The sequence below is a fragment of the Crassostrea angulata genome, chromosome 10, assembly GCF_025612915.1.
Source record: "Crassostrea angulata isolate pt1a10 chromosome 10, ASM2561291v2, whole genome shotgun sequence".
Taxonomy (NCBI): domain Eukaryota; kingdom Metazoa; phylum Mollusca; class Bivalvia; order Ostreida; family Ostreidae; genus Magallana; species Magallana angulata.
In genome coordinates, this window is record NC_069120.1 from 18,863,477 (window position 1) to 18,887,192 (window position 23,716).

Consider the following 23,716-nt stretch of genomic DNA (forward strand, 5'->3'; position numbering starts at 1 on the left):
TGTCGAGTTTGATTTTTATTTAAAAATGATAAGCTTGATTAGTTCTGTCTTGGAAAAGAGCTTCTTATATATATATATATATATATATATATATATATATATATATATATATATATATATATATATATATATATATATATATATATATATATATATATATATATATATATACGAATTAAGAAATTATGATAACTAGTATTAAATTTAATACATATAGCATTAATTACAAAAAAAGTTAACAAAATATACACAGTATCATCATTTCCTATTTCATAAAGGCGGGGGGGGGGGGTGGGTGGGTGGGGGGTGGGGTGGGGGTCATGACCTACATTGTATTTGATGCATTATATGAAATACTCCTTCCTTCCTATTATAACTCATATAAATTGTTTATACAGGGTCAATATGGGGTCAACTCAATAGTGCAAGTCTGACAAATAAAAAAAATAGGATAGGTAACGATGATAAGCTTATTTTAATATTAAAAGATGATGATACAGTATGCTAGCTGTCAAAGGGAGATCGCATTTAAAATGTGAAAGTAGAACTTATGTATGCTAGCATCTCATTATATTGTGCTACTGCTACTATATATGTATTATGCTTAGTACCTATATTGGTCAACATCATAATGATAATCCAATTAAAATACAATAATGAATTCCTTTAGCTGATCTTAACTAATCCTTTTCTGCATATGGAAAACACAGACATGTATGTATACACGTGAACCGGGCGATCTTATCGAAGAGCTGGGTAAAACTAGTACCCACTAATGAGACCTGCAGATCAACCTGTGTTGTGTACGTAACTTCAGACAAAGATCAGTTATTTGTAACATGCATGTATTTTTATCTTCACTTGCACTATTTTGTTAGGTAAATAACAGCTAGCTTTAATTTTAAGGTGGTGCAGGACACCTGCATATTGTGATGTATACTTCCTATTGAGATAAACAATAAAGTATATAAAAAATTTATTAAATATTTACCCCCCCCCCCAAATAATGTTACCTAACATTAAAGCGCAATGGGTAAGAGCGTTTACATGTCCAAGATGTATTTTTGGTAATTTTACAATTGATATAAATGAATTTTCATGGGGAGGGGGGTCTGGACCCCTCACTCCCACCCCTTCTCTAAATCTGTGCACACGATGATGTACAGATTTAGAGAAGGGGTGGGAGTGAGGGGTCCAGACCCCCCTCCCCATGGGTTGTGTGGGAGGATTTGCGTAACTTTTGTCAAATAAGTTGTTTTTTGACTTTGTTTACAAATCGCGTCCTACTTTCGATTCTTCCCTTGTGTATCATTTATATACATATATGTCATAGAGTGTAGAGCGGATACGATGCCCCTGTGAACTACGTTAACATAATAACCAAAACGCTAACAACAGTTAATACTCTTTTGTAAATAATTAATACTGATAACCAGTAGAAAACGGTTTCCAAATTTTTCATGTGGAAGCCAACCTAACCCCCAACCCTCCAACCCCCCCCCCCAAAAAAAAAACCCCCCAAAACCCCCCCCCCCCCCCCAAAAAAAAAACAAAAACAAAAGAGAAGTTTGGACATCCTCACAAAGCTAGTCAGTGAAAGACACAAATGGTAACTCCTCGTTAATGACTTTAGTTTGAGTGATTTTCGTGTCAGTATTAGTTAGTTGTAAACTGAGTAACCTGAGGGTTAATCTACCTTGATCAACCAGTGCATACTCTATACTTATATGCACCAGAGGTACAAGGAAAATGATAATTTACTGTTTCACAAAATGTTTTCAGAAAAGCTTAAGTTTGAATCAAACTATATTTGGGTCAATGAAAGAGCAGGAATATCACGTGAGTACAAAGCCGTGGAGCTTCGAGACCGCGTTCTCAATTCAAGTGTTAAATCCTAAACATAATCAAATAAGAACCATTCTAAAGAGACCTTGGACATTCGGTATGACATAATTTTTTACGTCAAAACAAGTTAAATGACACTGATTTCAAATCTTAAATGTTGATTTTAAAAAGCCATGGCTAAGTGACCAGCAATGATATAGTCAGGTCTAAGTCTCATTGCTGTTTGACACAACCACCCGAAGTCAAAGCTCCTGTTTAAATGGTTCTCAAAGGTAGGTACACCAGCAGTGAAACTGTGTACACATTTTGCGTGGACCCTGAGGTCCACGCAGAAAATATATAAGCGAGGTTAAACCGGATACTATGGGGAAAATTCAGCCTGCGCATGAGCTAGCCTGGTTCCTGTGCGTAATGGGTAGCTCAGGGAACCAGGCTAGCACACGTTTATCTGAATCGGGATCGGGATTCCGTGCCATATGAACACATAAGTTCAAAGGCGCTGTAATTGTAAAGTTGTCGGTAAACAGTACAGAAACAAAGATTTTCTTTTAAAAAATGATATGTGTTATGAACTATCAGTATTATGAAATAAGTTAATGTTATGCCGAAACTACAACATGCATCAAATAGCATAATTTGCAATGTTTTGTTGTTTTCCGAATACACAAGTAACTTAACTTTACTTTTATAGTAGGCGAGGCTAGAGAACTTCCCGATTTAATTTTTTAAGCATTTAAGTATGATTGAATAATTATGTTACTGTATAAAAGTTTAAATCTCAAGAAAAATGCATCATATGAATATGAAATTTTAATTTACACAAAGCTGTCACTGCATAGTAGTGCGAATCGTAATGTGTGCGCAAATAGTAGAATTCACCGAATGCCTGATACTGTACATGCAAACTTCATTCATAGATAGATCATAATTATTTTAGAAGTATGAATCCTTTAAATTCTGAGATAAAAATTCAGGGCTATACATACATGTATACGTAATACAACGTACAAATTTAGTGATTAAAAGCAGAGGGCTAGAGTCGGTGGAATCTCTGATAATCTTAAGGCTTTCACTTTTTCGTTGGAAACACATACAAATGGTCCACGTATTGTAGTCCTTTTTTAAAGGACAGCAACTTGTCTAATAGATATCTGATATCAAGTTAAATTACTCTAAATATAGATAAGACACTGCATGTGACAAATGACAATTTTATATTGTAGGTTTTATGCCGATCTCGATTGGAATTTTCTGTGCAGTTCTAGGCTTCATCGGGATCATTGTTTACCCACGGACTTCAATGAAATCCAATGTGCTGGATTGTTTGCTGGTGTCACTACACTATCTACATCATTCTGTGGTATTTTTTTTATAACTCTTGTTAATACATGCATATTATGTGTAAAAGAATCGTTTTGTATTTTAAAACAATGTACATGTGTAATATAAACAAAAACCTTTTATATAATAGAATCATCATTTACCCTTCTGAAAAAAAACCCTCTTTTGGATGTACATGTGTAATATGTTGTACATGTGTAATATTTAAAAAAAAAAACTTATTATAAAATAGAATCATAATATACCTTTCAGAAAAAACCCTCTTTTGGATGATTAAAAAAAACTTGAATTTTAATGGATATCTTTTTCAGTAATTGCATCATGCATTTTAATTTTAAAAATAATTTTTTGCTTATTTAGCTGCAACGTATATTTGATGTACTTTATCATGAAAGCAAGGTACAAAAAGTTATAATAATTAACATTTAGGCTACTGGAACGGGACGTTGGTCTTTAATTTCACTTGAAAAGGGGGGTAGCGTACGTTCTCTTTAGAGCAGTAGTTTTTAAAAAGGAAATTTAAGACATATAGCAAATTCCGATACACATATAAATAATATATATATGATTCTGATTATTTTCAAATAAGAATGAAAATAGACACAAACTGTATAATTCATATTACTCAAAATAATACTACGAAGTTAATTAATCTTTGAAACCTTTGACAGCGAATTTTGTTCCGATCTACTAAATGCTTTTTATTATTAGTACATATTAGGCGATGACAATTATGACTTCCACTTAAACTACTGATGAATTATATAACTAAGTTAAATTTAATATCACAATTGATCAGAAAAGCAATTCTCATTCATATCCGATCTGTAATAGTATGGAAATATATGACTTTGAAAACGCTTGTGTATGTATGTATGTGCAGATTTTGAACCAAAGTTGTCAGTTGACTTTTACAAACAATGATCTATGTATGCTAAACAATACAAAAACATTTTTCCTTAAGCTTAAAGACCCGAAGCAGTAAGAAGGATAAAGACGTTGGTATTATTTCCAAAATAAAGCATTTTCTCTCCTTATTTTCGGTACAAGTCATAGTTTATTATCTACTCTCTTGCAATGTATAATTATGAATTTGTTTAGCATTAAAAACATTAACTATAAAAAAAGCTCATCAAAAACGAATCTTTCTCTAATTTATTGCCAAAAAATCCAATCATTTTGACCGTTGTTTTTTTGTAGATTATTTACCTGTATATCCAACTGCGTCAACTTTCTTACTTTCACTTAAAGATAAATTTGATCCAACTTGGTATTGTCATGAAAATTGTCATCATCTGTAAAAATCAAACACATGTATTTTGCTTTGTGTTCTTTGAAACATCGTAAATATGACATCGATGTAAACTTTACTACTCATAAGAGAGATAAAACATTTATTTTTTTGTATTAAAATTGATTTTATCACATTATCCGAAATCAAATAGAATTATGTAGATCGGTTTTAATGTCTTTGCATTTGCCCACTTAAGATTAATCCATTTTGGCTCTTTTTGAAATTAATATTTTGTGATCTGTAGCAATGATAAAAGATATATTTTTGTTTGCACAGCGGCAGTGGTGGTTATGAGTCTAGTAAAATGCTTAATTCAAAGCTTGGAGTGCAGAATAATTATGGAATGTTGTTTGCTAGTCTAGGCTCTGCATGCAGTTTATTGATTTTTTTTTCATATTAAGAACCATATGTATGCATTCATTTATTTTGATGCACTGAAACACCGAATCAGTTGCTGCAAACAATGTAAACAATGTTACTAAGTCGAAAACTGAAGATATTGCAATAATTACCGGTAAGCTGAGCTTGCTTTGGTTACATCTTTTTTGTTAGTCTAAGATCGGCTACTTTTAATGTGAATTTTCCCGACCCTAATTACTCTCCGCATTTCAATATCCTTCCGAAGGACATGTACCTAGCGTGCATATGTTGTAGGGAGTTTGGTATAACGCCATGAGTTTCCGAAAGGAGGTAACAAATTCGCAGTGACGATTGTTATCCATCCTCACAATGTCAGGGGTCCTGAGTCCACTCGTGTCCGTGGGACCCCTGACAAACTTAATTGAAATTTTGCGGGCTGACTGCAGCGACATCGTACGGGGATTATTACACATCTCAATATCCTCCAACCAATCACATTAAGCCTTACAACTAACCTTTTGGCGATACAGACAAGATGGCGGAATTAGATGTTGTGAACCGAGTTTGTAGAAAATTCAATGTAAAATCGTTGACGGAACAGCAAATTTCGGCAATCGATGCGCTCAACAGAGGAAGAGACACATTTTTAGGAACAAAGACGGGGAGTGGGAAATCTCTAGTGTACGAAAGCTCTCCAGTTGTTCTCGGAGAGAATGGTGTTACGACTGTGATTGCTCCACTTAACAGTATTATGTCTGAACAAATAGAGAGACTGGACAAGCTTGGGTACAGAGCTGTGCAGATATCAAATGACACTGATAGGGAGGCTGTAACGAACGGCTATTTTCAGTTTGTATTTGGGAGTCCTGAATATCTCGTCGGTGATGACAAATGGAGAGATGTCTTGAGAAGTAATATATTCACACCAAAACACAATTTGATAGTGGTCGATGAGGCCCACACCGTCATCCAATGGTAATAAAATATAAATTAAGCAATCCAATCAATATAAAACGAGTATGCGTCTTGAAAATACTTTGTTTACAAAATAAACATTTATGTTTAATGACACTTTTCAAAAACAGTATGTATGTGTATTCTTCAAATTTAAAGTAAAAGTTGCCTTGGTGTATATTTTTAGGGGGCTAGAACATGATCAAGAAGGGCCATTTAGAGAGTGGTTTGCGCACATAGGAGAGATGCGATCTTTATGCATCGGGGTACCATTACTGGCACTGACAGCTACAGCTAGCCCCACACACAGACGCCAGATTATGAAGAATCTGTGTTTTCGTGATCATTCTTGTGTAATTTTAGACAGCCCTGATAGGCCAAATATAAAATTAAATGTATTGAAAGTTAAAAATAATGTAGATTTAGAAAATGTGTTCCATTGGTTAACAACTGCTTTAGTTGAGAAAAGAGAATATTTGCAGAGACATTTAATATTTTGTAACTCTATTAAGGACTGTGCATCAATTTATATGCTTTTTTTTAAAAATATGTGGATCTAAATATACATGTAATTTCAATATGTATCACAGTAAAACAAGTGATGCCACTAAAGAAAAAATTCGTAAAGACATGCTTGAAGCTAATGGTAAAATAAGAGTGTTAATCTGTACAAATGCAGCAGGAATGGGTGTTAATTTTCAAAATGTCAATAATATTGTTCACTATGGTCCACCAAGAGATTTGGACACTTTGGTGCAACAGATGGGCCGTGCTGGCAGAGATGGAACACAATCAAATGAACATTTCATTATCTACAAAGCAAATCAACTTAAAAAGGTGGATGACGATGTAATTAAGCTTCTTAAAAGCACTGTTAGCTGTAGACGGAAAATTATCAATGAAGCTTATATTCAGAAACATGCAAGAGCTAGTGATCATTTCTGTTGTGACATTTGTGAATTAGTGTGTGAATGTGAAAGTGACAGTTGTCCATCAACTCATTCTGCAAAAGATGTTATATTGAGTTTTAGAGACGAAGAGAATGAACTAGAAATGCAAAGAGAGGTAGGAGAAGAAGAGAAAGCCATTGTTCAACAAAGACTTCACTCATTGAAAGACAGTATATTAGAAGGAACCAAATCTTTTATTCACAGTGATATTGTTTGTGGGTTTTTTGTTGATGAAATTATTGCAAAGTTGCCCTGTTTATTTACTGTAAATGACGTACTTGATAAAACAAGTGTTGATTCTTTAGCTTTAGCCAGCAGCATTGTCCAAATAATTACAGAAATATTCAACGACAATGAAATGTATGCATTGGAAGAGATTGATTCTGATTAATATCCTGACAAGCATAAATCTGACTGTTATTATCATGATTATAGTAACTGATATTTAAGTTCAATTACTTAACTGTGCTTTCATGAATTTTCAAGGGCATTGATTTTCATGGATTAAATGTTGCTGCAAATGACAGTTTTACATATTTTGTAATATCATGGCCAATGATTTTTTCAATACAACATAGTTAGATATTGCACTTTATATATAAAGGAACATTTAATTTCCTTGATCAATTTAAGATGAAATCCATGAAAATTAATATTCAATGAATATTTATGAAACCACAGTAGTCCAATGAAGTATGAACAATAAAAAATGTTTGTTTAAGGGTTTCAAGATTATTGGAAAATGCCTTTCTATATAGAAAAAAAATTGTTTTAAATTTGGTAGTCAATTTTAAAAATATATATATATAAATTTCTTAAATCCTATCTGGTTTCTTCTTATCAAACCTTAAACAAACAGTTTATTATAAAAAAATTTTGGGGGGGAGTGTTACCCTCCACATAACTGATCAATAAACAAATGATGAGTTTAATCAATATTGTTTTAATAAGTAATAAGATAAATGGCACAAGACAAAACACATCTAAACAAGTGAAATCTACTGTTGCTGTTCAAAACTAGCTCGTTCTTTTTGGCTTGTTATCCATTTATGGAGATTAACCAAATTAATGCGTGAAAAAGTGTCCTTAAAATCTTTAAATGCATTAAATTTTCTCCCAGGAATGTAGCTAAATATGTCATTAGCTCTAAGTTCGTTGATAATAAGTTGAAGATCTTTTTTCTTGTCCACACTTGGTTTGGTTTGACCTGAAGTTTTCATGCCAAGTTGCTGCTGAACACTGATCCTTATTTCTTCCTGCATTTGCACACATGAGGCAATCTTCTTAGCACTTTCATAAGTAAGATTAGCACCTTGTTCCCGCATTTTTTTCTTGATCACATGTACACATATTTCAACGAGATTGTCATTAGGGATATTTTTCCCCAACACTCCATGAATATTTGAGGAACAATTCCACTTGTACTCAAATGCCTCACGTGGTGACAGAAGAGCACATTCATATGCTAAGAGTCTCCACAGCCACAGTTTATATTTGGAATGGTTAGCAACATCAGCACACATCATTTCAAACTTAGCATTTCTGAATATACGTGTGCCATCACCAAACTTGTAAGCATCTTCTGTGTCCCTCAGTAATAACGCAAGTTTCATAAATGAAGAGCGCCATAGTGCTATGCGGTCTTGTTTAGATGATGGTGATTCAGATGATTCCTCAGTTGCTGTATGAAACACCCAGTTATGTTCATTTTGCAAATGTCTCTTAAAGTGACCTTTTGTCTTGTACTTTCGATCACATGTACATGTGTACTGCTTCGATTCAACTTCATACATTTCACTGATCAACAGCTCCTGGTTGTCCATCTCAGCAGCTTGTGCTGTGACAGTTGGCAAATTATCTGCAAATAAAATTTCAATTCTTTTTCAACTCACAAACAAAATATATCACACCTTACCAAACAGACAGATAATGACACCACAGCACATTTGATTAAGCTTGATAGAAAAATTATCCAGTATAAAATTATTGTAACTATACTGACCAGTAACCTGGTACATACCTTCTTCAATGTAGATAAAGGAGTCTAAAATCTGGAAACATAGTTCTTTTATCCAATCATGCTGTTCTTCTTCTCTTTGAAGATGTAACAAATCAGGGAGAATGGTCCTTTTAGGTTTTTCATCAAGGCTTTTGATGTCTAATACTTCCATACACGCTGTGAGAAGAAATGCATCTAAACAGTCCCTGATGAATGTCATATGAGACCTATAAGAATGTAAAATTGCAATTCATTGTATCATGCATCCTCATCATACAAAGTCAAATATTTTCAGTAAAAATCACTTCATATAGAACATATTAAAGTTAATTTTTAGTTTAATATCTCGCATACTTTTTGCTTAAAGATCAATGAAAATTAGAATTGGATTTTCTGCAAGTTTTTTTTAAATGCAGGAAAAGCACCTCTGACCAAGCTGTTTATTACTAATAGATTTACCTGAACTTCTCAGTGACGCCATCTGGGCCACTAACGTCTCGTCTCTGCAGGACATTTCGCAACTGAAACAAAGTCCCTTGATCTGCAGCTGATGAGGGCTTGTAGAATTGCTGATAAATGTTCTGAAATTGGATTAATAAAGATTCATTTACATATAATTTCTTATTAAGCCTTTTTCATCAACAAAAAAATTTCATATTAATATCTAAAATAAAATGTATATAAGAAAATTTAAACATTTTTAATCTTATCATATCAAACACAGGCCTAAATTTTACATTATCTTATTATTCTTATGGTATTTACTGTGATTTGGTATTAATGGTTAAGAAATGCAATGGAACAAATAAATAACATAATAAACTGCGCAGAAAGGGGGGGGGGGGTTCTGACTTTAAATTTATACTGAATAAATTCCCATAGTAAAATGACAAACAGGCTTTGACATCCCCCACCTAATCTGCTCAAGGATAAAATCAGTTAAAGCATTAGGTTGCAGGGTTGTCTCTAAAAATTGAAATAGAAGGAAGAAATGAAAAAGTAGAACGGGGTCAGGGGGTCTTGCTTATAGGTACATTGCATTTGAAATGCAATAATAGCCGGGTAATTAAGGTATTATAGGCAGGGGAATTCCCCGCTCCCCGGGTCTTAGAGACAACCCTGCAGTTTGTGAATTCAATAAAATTAGTATAAATATAATCATTTGCATAATTAGATTAGTACTAATATAACCAATAACTTAACTAAGTTAGTATTAACTGCATAAAATTACAAGCTAGTGAAAATATAATCAATATTAAATGGAAAATTCAGGAAGGTGGGTTTATCTTCACAATGAATGTAAAAAAACATTCAGAACCATTCAAGAAACTTACTAATATAAGCCATCCAAAAGAATTAAAAAAACTGCTAACATCAACAATAACATCTTGAACAGGAAACATGTTTTTTTAGGATACCAAGAGTAAATTCATGATTCGATGGAGACCCTCAGGTCTATGCACAACTCCTGCAAGGCGGTTTAGTTCACTTTCATTGTTCATCATAGCCAGCTGGCTGGAATATGCACGTTCATTGGTTAGGACATCCCCACCAAATACAATTTTTTCCACAACATCTTCACCTGCATGGGGAACATATTTTCTATGCACATGTTCAAGAATTGAAATCATGTCATCGGATTTATTCTCACTCTTGTCGAGTAGGTCAACAATGCTGTATTTTGATTTTTCTGATAGTTCTTTTACATAAGGGTGGTCAATGTACTTAGGAATGCATTGTGAATATGGCTGCAGACAGTCAATGTACTTGGTAATGACTTGCGCAATATGATGGATCATATTGATATGAAAACTTTCACAATCTTCCCTACTAGGCAAGAAGTTGCTGTTAGCTACCTTCATAATGTCTGCTTTGGGCTTATCACACGGTAAATCATCTGCCAACACTCTCCTTTGTACTGCCACATTTAAAAACCAATGAAGACTTTTTCTCTGTTTATCTTTTGTCATATTTGTTGGTGATATGGTGTGGTCTAAATTGTCTCCAATGATTTCAAACCTTGGAATAGTGGGTGAAATCTGATCAGCATTTCTTGTAATAAAGTCTTTCAAAATCACTCTGCTCCTTTCACTATTGGCAACTACATCTACTGATTCATTTAACTGAAAATGATTCAGGTGCCTTGACGGTAAACTTGGAAATTCTATGCTACCAAGTTTGGTGTTTAAAGTCAGTGATTTCAACTCTGTAGTTGGATTACATAATACATGTACTGGTTCTGACTTGGGTACATCAGTACAAAATTCTTTTCTTGTTACATAATCATTGCTTGATACTGTCAGGCAAGAATGGTCAGATGGACATGTAAAATACTTATTTGCCTGTGGAGTTTTAAATGAATTCACCATATCAAAGAAATGAACATCAGTTGTACCTGATTCTGTTTTGTCTGCTGATGGTGGTTCATACTCCATGACTGACCTCTCTGCTCTCTTGCTCATCGATATTGAATGGTTCAACACAGTTTGGCGAATCTGCTTCTGGAAATTGTCATTCAGCTTTTCTGTATTTTGTAGGACAAGTTTTCCTCGTTTCTTTGACACTGACTGTGGCCCGATGGATAATCCCATTTCAGCGAGAGTTTGAATAGTCTGAAATCATAGCGATATTTTTAAAATTTCAGAAGAAAGTTTTATATTTTTTAGAACAGTAAATTTCTAAACTGCATTATTGTTGAATTAATTTTTTTTTAAAATGATAACAAAAATACCTCATCTGTTGCACCTCCATGGTCTAGAATTTGTCCGATGATTTGATGTACTTGTGACATATGTATGTTTCTGTTCCAAAGCAGAACTGATGCAGCTACAGCTAATCTGGAAATATTTCTCTTTCTGGTAACTGTTTGGAGTACATCGTACAACATTGGTGCTCTCTCTTTCAGCTCACTACAGACGCTCTCAAACTTAAAGTGAATTTCATCTTGACCACGCAATACTGAAGGTTTTGATGTCTTGCATAAAATTTGGCATTGGCTGTTTAGATCAGACAGCATCAACTTAACCAGTTCTTTTTTCAGCATCTCTATTTTGAATTTTTTTTTGGAGATTGTCTCTGCTTTACAGCCTCTCACCAGGGATTTTAATACAGCCACCCAGGGACTGTCTTTGATAAAGCGTGTTCTTACTTTAGAATCATTTTTACCTGGAAAATGCACCTACAATAAAAAAATTCTACAGTTGTATTCGTTTTATTCATCTATTTACTTAATTCTATAACTCTATTTGAGTAAAGTTAATATTCATAAATTTAATATGTGTAATTTTCAATTGAATACATCCTCACAACCTCAGGAGTCCTGACTCAGGACCTCTGACATTATTAGGATGAATTGAATAATGCAAATAAAAATTAACAGTTTTAAATTCACAAAATAACTGTATACACATGTATGTATGCTCCTTGATCTGTAGGCTAGAGCCTACATATATTTGAAGACAAATTATATAAACAAACACAAAAAAATTGGGGAACCATATTAGCACAGCAATAGAATAAACGTACCTTGACTTTGCTTGGTGTCAGTTGATCTTCTGAAAGTCTTTTCCTAACTTTTGGTTGGGCAGTGTGTTGTACTAGGACTTTCTTAGTTTTGCGAGGTGTCGGAGTTCTTATTATAAGACGTTTATTTGACTTGCGTGGAGTGCATGTAGAACTACACGCACCCCCAACATTTTCTGAATTTTCTGATGTGACACTAGGCCTAGCAGGTAACAACACATTTCGCTGAGGTCTGAGTTGGTTAATGATCTCATCTTTTTCCCTCTTAAGTGCCGATAACTTGTTTTCTAAATCAAAGTCAATTTTGCTCAACCAGTTAAGCTTGTTAAAACATCGATAGCAAGTGTATTGCGGTGATAATTGCTGCTCTGGAATAAAACTGAGGACTTCGTATAGCTGCTTTTTTACATTGAAAGTATCACTGTAGATATTTCTGCGGTTCTTCTTTGGCAGTTTCTCCAAACACAAGATACATTCATCCATGATCCATGCTTCTACGCCATATTTGTTTACATCTATGAAAGCCGCAATTTGATTGGTGCTTCTCTACGAGAGAAGCACCAATCAAATTTGGCCCGCAAAATTTCAATTAAGTTTGTCAGGGGTCCCACGGACACGAGTGGACTCAGGACCCCTGACATTGTGAGGATGATTGTTATCATAAAATTGATAATCAGTGAAAATACAGGTCACTTTAGAAAAGTCTCAAAAGGTAATCTATTCTTTTGCTAGTAACCATAGCAGTATTTGGCGAAAATATGTTCTGAAATTTGACTTTAATATTATCTTTCTTTTTAAAAGCAAACGAAAACTTATTGCTTGAAATCAAAATAATCTCTTCAGCTCGAATTTTCTGTGCAATCATGGGTTCCATTGGAATCATCTTTTACACAAAAAGTGAAGCAAAATTAAAATGACCTGTTTCCCTTACTCTTACTAGTCTTTGATTTCAGGTAAAATAAAAAATCACGTTAATCTCTGTATTTTATGACTTTTATTGTGGTTCTTGAGAAGAAGATAAAAATGTGAAAAGTTTACAATGACGACGACAACGACGACATCGACAGACAACAAACAAATTGTGATCAGAAAAGCTCACTTGAGCCTTTGGCTCAGGCAAGCTAATAAAAACCAGGAATTCAAACTACAATGTAATTCATTAGTTAGTATGGAACTTGAAATTGCTTTAAACAAAGCTAAGAGTGCACAATTTTCCGGAGAGGATGCCTAAATTTACTCAATCACCCATGCTTAGTATTTTGTTTTGATGCACTTGGAGACCGAAGCTGTTTTCTGATGCATTTGAAGACCGAAGCTGTGTTTTGATGCATTTGAAGACCGAAGCTGTGTTTTGATACATTAGAAGACCGAAGCTGTGTTTTGGTGCATTAGAAGACTGGAACTGTGACTGCTTACAGTACACAATGCTACAGACAATGACACTGAAAGGAAAACTGAGGATATTTGCGATACTACCTTTTGCAGGAGTCGTTTTAATGACAGCATCCTTTGTAAGTCCAGGATGGGTCAATTTTAATGTAAATTTCATTGAATACCGATTTCTGCCAATCCCCCCATACGAAGGCCCATACGAAGGCTACAGATCGGCTAATAGCGCACATTTGACGGGAGGTTTGTGGTATTACACCGTATGTGTCAGAGATTTCATACCCAACAGCGACGGGTTCTATGATATCTTCCCGAAGACCGGGACAAGATGTCACACAGGCTTAAACTCTTATGACTTTGAAGAGCGGTTATACCATGGTAAGTACCTATATTTTCTTTTTAAAACTTTTGAGGGCATAATTCCTGGTAACATCTGTATCAGCTTAGCGGTTTTTTCAAAGTATTTATTATCTATCGTTTTTGTGTTCTAATTTGATTTTGAGTAAAGCTCTTAAAAAAGATTAGAATGGTTGAATAATATTTAACGGCATACAGGTAAATATTTTTTGTGTAAAGGAGTGCAATTTCAATTTATCACATCAGTATGGCGAGCAACTATGGCTTGCGATGAGGTTGCTTTATTTATCCTTTTTTATTCATAAGGATCCAGTCAAATTAAATGCAAAAAATAGACAAAAGTATCATACTGAAATAATTATTATTGTGTGGCAATAGCCAACTCGACGACATAATTGATGCGCCATAGGGATTAATTATACACAAACAACCACTAAGTCTGTTTACCTCATGATAATTAAACTGGAAATATTCATGAAATACATGTAAAACAACTGTGAAAATTTTAAAAAAAGTCTTTATGAATGCAATTTGTACTGCTGGACATAACTCTGCCTTTGTACAAATTCACCAGAATTTTGCAATCTAAAACAAAATATATAACACCTTTACTTTAATAAACCTTTTAAAATTATTACAAGGTCAAAAAGGACACTTGATGCCAGGAGTCCAAATCATGTGTTCGATTGCTATGTTTTGTGCAATAAATGGCTTCATTGGGACTATTGTCTACACAAGAAGAGAAGTAAAATACAGATGGACTGGACTAACGGCTTTCATAAATCTATCCATTGCAGGTAGCAAGATTGACAACAGTATAACACAGTAAAACTTAAGTAGAACCTTTTAGGAATTAAGTCATGCCATTGGTCATTTTTATGCGTTTTTCCAAATAAACAGCCCCTCTCATTTAAAAAATCAGCTCAATTATTTTTTAATTTGCTGAATGCATGTAATTTTCTTTTTTTCGAGGTGGAACCTATCTTGCAGCGATAGTGAATACAGCTACAGCAACCCCAAATTCTCCAGAAGTGTACTACATGGACACAAAGATTTATAATGTCCAATATTATTGTGCATGGGGTCTCTTTTTGGGAGGATTTGGGTGTGTCTTAGTTCTTGTCTCCGCTCTTGGGCACCTGTATATTCTGTTCAGAAACTTACATGCAACAAAAAATGACGTAAACGATTACCAGACGTTCAAAGTAGCAAACCAAGGAACCATATTACAATTCCCCTACACAAGCATGGTACCACCAAGATGCAACAAAACGTTTGCGTTCAATGCACCTTTTTTCAACAGTCTTCAAGATGCAGCTACAAGTCCAAAAGAAAAAAAAATGACCAAGTAGTATTTTGGTCATGTTTTGTTGAAGAAGAGATTTGAACGGTCATATAATCTCTCAATTGCTATGTTAAAATAGATTTTAAATGTAAATACATTTGCCTGCTTTGTCATGTATATGTATCAGTCACTTTATCCTTTTGCAGCTTGCGTTTTGTTACAAACATTGTATGACATTATGGTTATGTAAGAAATTAATAATAAACTTGAGTCCAAAGGTAAAATACATGTATCTTAATTGACATGAAAGGAGTGTAAAACAGAATCTTAAAAGGGAGAGAGGCGCCCAATCGATTAATAATTTGAGAAACTTTTGCTTCTAGTCAATCACGATTACGAGTAGGTATATTAATTAATTAATCGGCTGGTTGGTTGATAAATTCTGAGTTGAACTTATAGAGAAGATTCAATAACGATGAGCTTTTAACCAACAATCTTTGCTACTCTTCTCATCATGCCAGCGCAAACCATGAAAATTGGTATGTCTGAGCACTTGGCAACCCCCCCCCCCCCCCCCAAAAAAAAAACAAAACAAAAACAAAACACCGTCATGACCAGCTTTTAAGGATAAAATTCTAAACAGTTGGGGTATCGATTCATTATAATTTATTCTAGGTCTCTTTTGATTCGAAATTACATGTACTTTCTGCTAAAAATGGATATCGATTTCTTCGGAATGTTAACCGAAAAGTCAGTTTAAGTTGTCTTACATTTTTAATAAAAGAATGTTTCTTTCACAGAAATTTAGAATGGCAGAAGAAACTTCGTTCTAAGTAAATTTAAAGTTTGCACTCCTGTAGAAATGACGTCACCGCGGGTATTAATTTAAACAAGTAACAGGGGGAATTTTTTTTTGCATGTTAGAAATTATATAAAATTTTCTGCTGTTTTTTCCGAAATGTCATTTCGAGAGAAAAAAAAATTATAAATGATTGTTTTTTATTTTCTCATCAAGCGAGTCAATTTTTCAGATTATACGGAATACATATTATTCTCCAGTTTGATATCGTATTAAACATTAAGATCTAGTTATTTGATAACATTATGGTCTTCTACTGTTTCTAGCAGACATTTACCGGTATATAAAGGAGCTGTTGGACTGAAGACGAAATTAGTTAACATTCAGAAGATAATTAAGTTTCACTAATATTAAACTGATCCAAGATTTGAACGTTTAGTTTTTTCAATTGTTTATTTACCAGAATAATTTAAATAAAATATCGTTTTCAAGATTGGATTTCTTTATCACTAGTTTTACGGACTTCTTCGTTTTAAGAGTTTTACATCATATAAATTTTCTACCGTTTTCATGCAAGACTTTTTTGTCTGTTTATATCAACATTTTATGTTGTAAAAAATCGCTATATGTAGTTTATATAAATATATATTTTTATATTGGCGTTTCAGAGCAGATGGAAATAAAAAAAAATACTACTGCAATCATATCATTTCACAAATTTGAACTGTTTTCATAAACAATTGGTCAGATAGGTTTGAATGCACTCGTTTACGAAATTAATTCTTTCGATCGTATCTCGATCACAATAATGTTAGAAGAAATGATTTCTTATGCACTATTTTCTTTACCTCCGTTTCAGCATTAAAAGTTTGTGGAAAAATGTCCAGATTGATTAATTTTCAAAGACGTTTGCTACTTTATGGCCTTACATGGTTAATAATAGAATGTTACAAAGAGTGTACTACTGCATTCCTCTTAAACTATTTGTACTTTTGCAATTGCTTGCATCAAAGCTTAAAGTGCACCATTACCGAGGGAGGATGTTTATCAGTCATACATCAAAGCGTAATTTGTGCAGTTGCTTAATGCATTATTGATATTCAACCTATTACGCATGCCCAGTATGGTGTTTTGATGCACTTAAAACCGAAGCTGTGTTTTGATGCATATGAAGATGGAAACATAAGTGAAAATGCTACTGAGCCGAAAACTGAAGATATTTGCGATACTGACCTTCGTAGGAGTCGTTTTAATGACAGCGTCTTTTGTTAGTCCAGGATGGGTCAATTTTAATGTGAATGTCGTTGAAGATAGATTTCTCCCTGACCCTTTGGACAATGATGGTAAAGTCGCTCTTAGTGTGCATATGACGGCAGGGGTTTGGTTTTACACCATATGCGTTTACAAGTTCAAACGTGGCAGCAACGGATACTATGACGTCTACCAGGAAAAGGAGAAACAATGTACCACACGCGCAAACTCTTACGACTTTGAACAACGGTTATACGACATCAGATTTGGTATGTAATATTTTTTCCTTTCTTTAAATATTTTGGTTTATAAAAAAATATCGATAAACCTTGTTTCATGCAATAAGTCACGTATTTTGTGGGAAGACCGATGAATTTGGTATTGTTACTTTAAGGCGATAATTCTACACTTTCTTGGCACAAAGTATGAGCGATATGATCTTCCTTTTCGAATTTATCTGTTCCCTGAATCAAACGAAAGAAATTTGTTAATGAACAAAACAAAATAGATACTAATAACAATGTAAATCATGTGGATTTTAAAGGTCTTCCGTTGGAAACGGAAGACCTTATAGTTTTCGTACAGTTTCTTATTATCTTTTTAACTTTTTGTACAAGGACGACTGAATAGAAACCTAATGTTGGAAATCCAAATCATCTCTTCGATTGGAATTGTCTTTGCATTGCTGGGCTTCATTGGAACTATTGTCAACACAAGACGTGTGGGAGAATGCAGATGGGCTGGTCTTCTGACTTGCATTAGTCTCTTAACTTCAGGTAAGAAGATAACATATAATATTTTTGTCCGAGTTTCTTACTTTTTGTAGGGAAGATGTAAGTTACAATTAAGGAAAATTTTCAATAGCTAGTGAATACGATAATAACCGGGTTAGGTTGGTTTAAATCACAATCTGTTAGTCAGAAAATAATTATACAATAATAATAATAATGATAATAAAACTTTATAACATCGTCTCGATCCAGTTATATGAGTATAAAATGGGTTGCTAGATTTGTTATATATCTGATACACGACATTTATAAATGTAAGAACATGTAAAATAACTAGTCAAGATGTGATGGTGAAGGACCGATATATCAATTAACACATACGTACTACTTGTAATTTTATGAATGTCACTGGGACGGAGAGGAATCAGAAAAATGTTGTTTTTGGCAAAAATTTATGACCCCACTGAACCCTCGACTTAGTTTACCCCCACATGAGATAGTTTGTTGGACTGTTTTGTCCCGTAAACAGCACACTAGCTCTGAATCATGCGACCACAATGCACTTCTTGGACCGAAAGTAATGTAACAACGAAAACAAACCGTACTCAAGATAAGTTATACACTGTGTATACTGTACAATACGTTCCACTTCTTAAAAAATGTTTTTCCCCTTAAAATGAATAAAATAGTACGTGCACGTGTTTCATTGATATCATTGAGCAAATGTTTAATTGTATGATTAAAAATAATAATTTTCCGAAAAAAAACCAATCTTCTTTGCTCACGATCTTGACCAATTTCTTCGATTGGTCGGTTTTGGCGATGTCAGGGCAGACATTTATTTAAAGGCAATTGCAAGTTCTTCGGAATAATAAATTCAATAAAATTCGGATAAAATATAAACCTAGCTTATTATCATAGGAAATATCGTGACAATACTGAGACGGTCATATGGCTTTCCTTGAATTTTTGTTCTCTGATTAATTATTATGATAACAAGTGTTAGCATGCGTCAAATGTATTTCTAGATAGAACTATTAATACTGAATCTGTAGTCTGTCCCAAGATATTAATGCAACATATTTAGACGATATTTAATTTAAGTACTCATACCTGTGAAATGCAATTATAATCCACGAAAATATTCGAGATATCCTAACTGACACATTATCATTTTTCAATCGGAAAATACCACAGGAACGAAATAGATTGCTTACGAAGACTCATGAATAATGAGACACGTTAAGGTGGTACGGGACATTTGTTGATATTAATGTGTATAAAGTACATTATAATTATATTATTATAAACACATTCACTGGTTTTGAATTTTCAAATTTTACAATATTTAACCAAAAACAAAGTTATAAAAGTATTTGGAGAAGTAAAAATTATAAAACCCCGAGCGGAATTCGAACTAATTACACTTCATTTTATTGTTTACTTCGATAAACAATATGTCACAACATGGAAGTTTCCCATACCACCTAAACATCTTTTCTCCATTCTGAAGTTACTTTGAATTAATACCTCGCACAATATTTTCAGCGTTATCATCCTGTTACTTTCATTTCTACGTGAAATGCAATCCAATATAAACATGTAGACTTTCCCTTTTAACCGGGTATTGAAACCCGACAAGCTAGAGGGGATGTTTCAGTGGAGAAATTCTAAAGTATTAGGATTTTTCAAATAACTGAATGAGCATCATGTGAAACTTGAGGCATTTATAAATATCGGATAATTGAAGAAAATGTGCTGCATAAATATCTTTGGACAGACTATAGTAAAATTTGCATTTAATTTCATATTCAATGTATCACCGATTTATTTTTAATTATTTTTCTGTTGATTAAGGTGGAACCTATATTGCAGCGATGATAAAGACAGCAGTAGCAACCCCGAACGCACAGAGCGTCTTTTACGACGGCTGGTTTTTTGAGGATGTCCAATTCTATTGTCCATGGGGTCTCGTTTTGGGAATAACTGGGTGTCTCTTTACATTAGTCTCGGCCATTGGTCCTATGGTTGTACTAATAAAAAATAAAACACACAATGACGTAAATGATTACCAGACGTTTAAAAATACAAACCAAGGAATCCTCCAACAATATTCCTACCCTATTATAGCACCACTAGGATACCACGAGACGTTTGGGCTGAAAGTACCACTTGTTGATGAAAAGAGAGAGGAGAATATTCTTGGCCCAGGTACACTGAGTAAATGACTTTTCGACTAGATCATGCCGCAGTAAAGACTGAAGTATCTGAGATTTAGATGTAGTATACTTCATGATGTGTTCTTGTTTTCTTGCTTAATGCAAATGTGCATGTTCAATGAAACTTCTGCTCATGTGTTTGTATAGTAATAAACATAATACAATCACACAAACACAGATATTTTGTGATGTATAAAACCTACTTTCAGATATTTGATTTAAATAAAATGATGGTCAAAATGGTGTTTATCTTATTGATTTTAAACAAATGTGGTTCTTATATGCGGAGTAACAATACAAGAAAATCACCTCATTCGGTAAACTACAGCTTACTAAAAATCACACAGCTTAAAGGACTAGATGTTTTGTAATTAAAAAAGTAAATTAACAAACTTATGATACATTACCTTCCAACCTCCTACTAAAACTCCAGTGCATTTTAAAAGGGGCTGTATTGTCAACAAATTACCAACCAGATATGACATAATTTTAAAGATAAAATTTTTGCTTAAAACTTTTATTCGCCTCCACTTCCTCAAAGAACTGTTTTTGTTTAACAAATGCGTACAGAGGTACATACGTTTTTTAACATAAACTTTGCATGTTTGAGTTATCAACAAATAAATTTAAGTACATGTAATTGAATATTGGAGATTGAAAGAATATCAGGATTAAGTTTTGACATTTTTACCGATATTATTTCTGACTTGCTTTGAGAATATCCACAACGCAAATGATTCCTCGCTGGGTTCCCTCAAGACCAATGTCTTTAAGTTGTGGCGGTTTTTAACGCCAACTTTGCAAATTAACAATGATTTTTTCTGGTTTATCTAAGTTATTTTCATTTTTTTTTCTTTTATTAATTATATATAAAACAATTTACAAAATTGTGGTCATAGATAGCTTATACGTAGATATGAATTTCAATTGAAATCATAATTCATTTTCAAGTATATAGGTAAATGAAAACATTATTATGCACACAGTGATAAATATAATAACACATAATAACATAATGTATCGTACGAAAACATAATAATACATACGAATATTGGAATGTTACATTCATTGGTTTACGTAATAAAATAAGTTGAACCCCTGGCTTACCCGGTGGGCATAACACATACGTATTCATACAGTCCATCACTACGTCCCCGGGTAAAGCGCTAATACACATAGACAGTCCCTATGTGTATCGGGTATATTACTGTTTTGAAAAGAATTACAATGTACAAATATCACAGTTTAGCTATCAAAAGTTGAAAAAGCTCATTTTCTTTTGTACTTTTTAGCATATGTCTGCCCAGTGTCTCTTAAAAATTATTTTCAATTTAAACAATACAAATTGGGTTCATTGAGTTTGGCTATGCCTTCAATATGCATTGTCTGGTCGCATATATTACCTAGATTATATTGGCGACATGCTATTTCAAACATTGCTCCAGAGACATCTAAGCTTCAGATTATCAGTTTTGTGGCTACTCTTCTTTTGAAGAAAGGTGGTGCTTTAATTAAATATGTCGATATTAAACCCAATCAAAGTAATTTATTTCTGAATGACGGGGTTTATTTGTCTCCTTCAGGCAATCCTGAGTTTTGTCAACAATACAGTCAGCTCAAAGGCAAATTATCGAGGGTAAACGTTTATGTTAACCAAGCATGTGATCATGAGTATAGGTTGTTCTGGAACTGTTGTGGCTCTGATTATGAATGTGATGAAAAGCGATTATGTATATAGACGTTTTGTTATGTGGCTTTTGTAAATGATGCTATGTAAGCTTGACATGGTCAAAATTAAACCGCTGTGATGGCAGTTGGATTTCATTTTGTGTTAAATCCAATCGGTGCAGTTTTGACATGTAACCATTTGCCGAGGGATACTGATGTCTCCAGGTCCCCCATATCTTATATGGTTTTTTGAATGAATTTTGTGAATGTTATGCTACCAAAAGATTACAAGTGGTAAGATCGGAGCATAGAGTATGAACATGCAAGTGGCAACTGTGAATGTTGATATGAATAGAAAGCCATGACTGTTCCGCCATTATGTTTTTTAGTAATATTTTCACATATCAGGTGGTTTAATATTTATTACGGGCCGCCAGAAGGCGGTCCGTTATTTGATATACATTTAAATTTTGTAACTGCGTTTCTTCGAGAGAGTTTTTTTAATAGAAATAATATTATGCTTATTTTTATGAATTAAAATAAATTTGCATTTACAAATATGTTTTATACCTTTAAAGAAATATTACATATTTTTTTGTTTTATTTGTAAATGTACAGTGTAAAGTAGTCATAGACTGCCGTGATAGGAGCATTTTTATTGAGACTATAATATATTCGGAAAATATCGGAGTTTTTCATTATTTTCAAAATAATGTATCGGGATCGGTAAACGGGGCATACTAAAGACCTAAAATACTCAAGACCTAAATGACATGAAATTTTATACAAATGATATATTTGAATTTATATGTGCTGCTTGAAATAAAATGACTTTTGCGTGTATTTATTACTTTTCCATGTGAAATAAAGTAGAAAAATATCATGAAATGACATCCATATCAATTATTTACGCAAAAATATGAAAGAACTGAAAATTTGATTTGACCTTAAAACTTGAGCTTACCTGATTTATTTTTAATTCTTTTGAGAACCTCATGCAATTAAATAACCATAATAATCTTCATAAACTTAACTGTAGATAAGATTGATAATTCCATTTAGGAAAAATGTACCTGGTTTATATTTTACCTTTAAAATTGTGCAGATTCTACCGGATGAGCATGACCTTAAATGTATCTTGAAAATAATTCATTTTTATTTAATTATGTGGTCCCTTGAAATCATATAAACTAATGCATTAAGTTTTAATTCAAAACAATGCAACAACAAAATCAAAATGGTTTGAAATACATAATCTCCAAGAGAATAATGATGAGTTGAACTTTGTATTAGAATAATGTACAAATCAATGTGTTCTCCATTACTTCATACAATGGCAATTATCATACAATTACCTTTAGAAATATTTAAAGTAATGAACTCGATTTTTAATAATAATAGTAAAATGTTTAACATCAAAACATGTTGCTGAAAATATGTTAAAATTTTCATAAAAATTAGTACTACCAAATCGTTATTTTCTTCTTTGTGGTGTGTTTTATGTAAAAAAAAACCCACTGATGATTCATACAACAATCATATTTTTGTGGCCCATTTGACGCATGCGTCAATTTGAATTCTTGTGCATTTTGAAGTAACATTGTGGTGTTTTCAGGCATTAAAGCAAAAGAGCTATTGTGCTAAAAGTGAATCTAGATAACATTAACAAGATGATTTTATCTTTTGCATACTTTAATTATTCAAGTAATGAACGTTAATTAAAATGAATTGTTTATTGAGATTCGACCAAAA

General features: G+C 33.3%; 3 protein-coding genes across 7 annotated transcripts; 2 read left to right on the forward strand and 1 right to left on the reverse strand.

Annotated features, from left to right (window-relative positions):
• The first annotated feature begins 5,217 nt into the window (after positions 1-5,217).
• On the forward strand, positions 5,218-16,133 carry LOC128168370 (ATP-dependent DNA helicase RecQ-like). Of its 3 annotated transcripts, XM_052834628.1 has the most exons (6): positions 5,218-5,815; positions 5,982-6,643; positions 11,812-11,867; positions 13,926-14,032; positions 14,984-15,152; positions 16,097-16,133. In XM_052834628.1, exons 2-6 carry the CDS (start codon positions 6,374-6,376, stop codon positions 16,131-16,133), a joined length of 639 nt encoding a protein of 212 aa, XP_052690588.1. In that variant the 5' UTR covers positions 5,218-5,815; positions 5,982-6,373. The 3 variants fall into 3 exon arrangements, with proteins under 3 accessions (XP_052690588.1, XP_052690587.1, XP_052690586.1); XM_052834626.1 differs by lacking the exons at positions 5,218-5,815; positions 5,982-6,643; positions 11,812-11,867; positions 16,097-16,133 and adding an exon at positions 14,653-14,808 and having other exon boundaries at positions 13,061-14,032; positions 14,984-15,658; XM_052834627.1 differs by lacking the exons at positions 11,812-11,867; positions 13,926-14,032; positions 14,984-15,152; positions 16,097-16,133 and having other exon boundaries at positions 5,219-5,815; positions 5,982-6,375.
• Positions 7,674-11,789, reverse strand: LOC128168368 (uncharacterized). Of its 3 annotated transcripts, none has more exons than XM_052834625.1 (5): positions 11,475-11,789; positions 11,139-11,355; positions 9,203-9,324; positions 8,765-8,970; positions 7,674-8,602 (listed from the first exon to the last, which is right to left on the reverse strand). In XM_052834625.1, exons 2-5 carry the CDS (start codon positions 11,169-11,171, stop codon positions 7,743-7,745), a joined length of 1,221 nt encoding a protein of 406 aa, XP_052690585.1. In that variant the 5' UTR covers positions 11,172-11,355; positions 11,475-11,789; the 3' UTR covers positions 7,674-7,742. The 3 variants fall into 3 exon arrangements, with proteins under 3 accessions (XP_052690585.1, XP_052690584.1, XP_052690583.1); XM_052834624.1 differs by having other exon boundaries at positions 10,078-11,355; XM_052834623.1 differs by lacking the exons at positions 7,674-8,602; positions 8,765-8,970; positions 9,203-9,324 and having other exon boundaries at positions 10,152-11,355.
• A 1,058-nt stretch (positions 16,134-17,191) lies between the features above and the next one.
• Positions 17,192-20,533, forward strand: LOC128167625 (uncharacterized). The gene is made up of 3 exons (XM_052833444.1): positions 17,192-17,615; positions 17,964-18,122; positions 19,935-20,533. The coding sequence occupies exons 1-3, from the start codon at positions 17,288-17,290 to the stop codon at positions 20,303-20,305; spliced, it is 858 nt and encodes a 285-aa protein (XP_052689404.1). The 5' UTR covers positions 17,192-17,287; the 3' UTR covers positions 20,306-20,533.
• Positions 20,534-23,716: the final 3,183 nt, after the last annotated feature.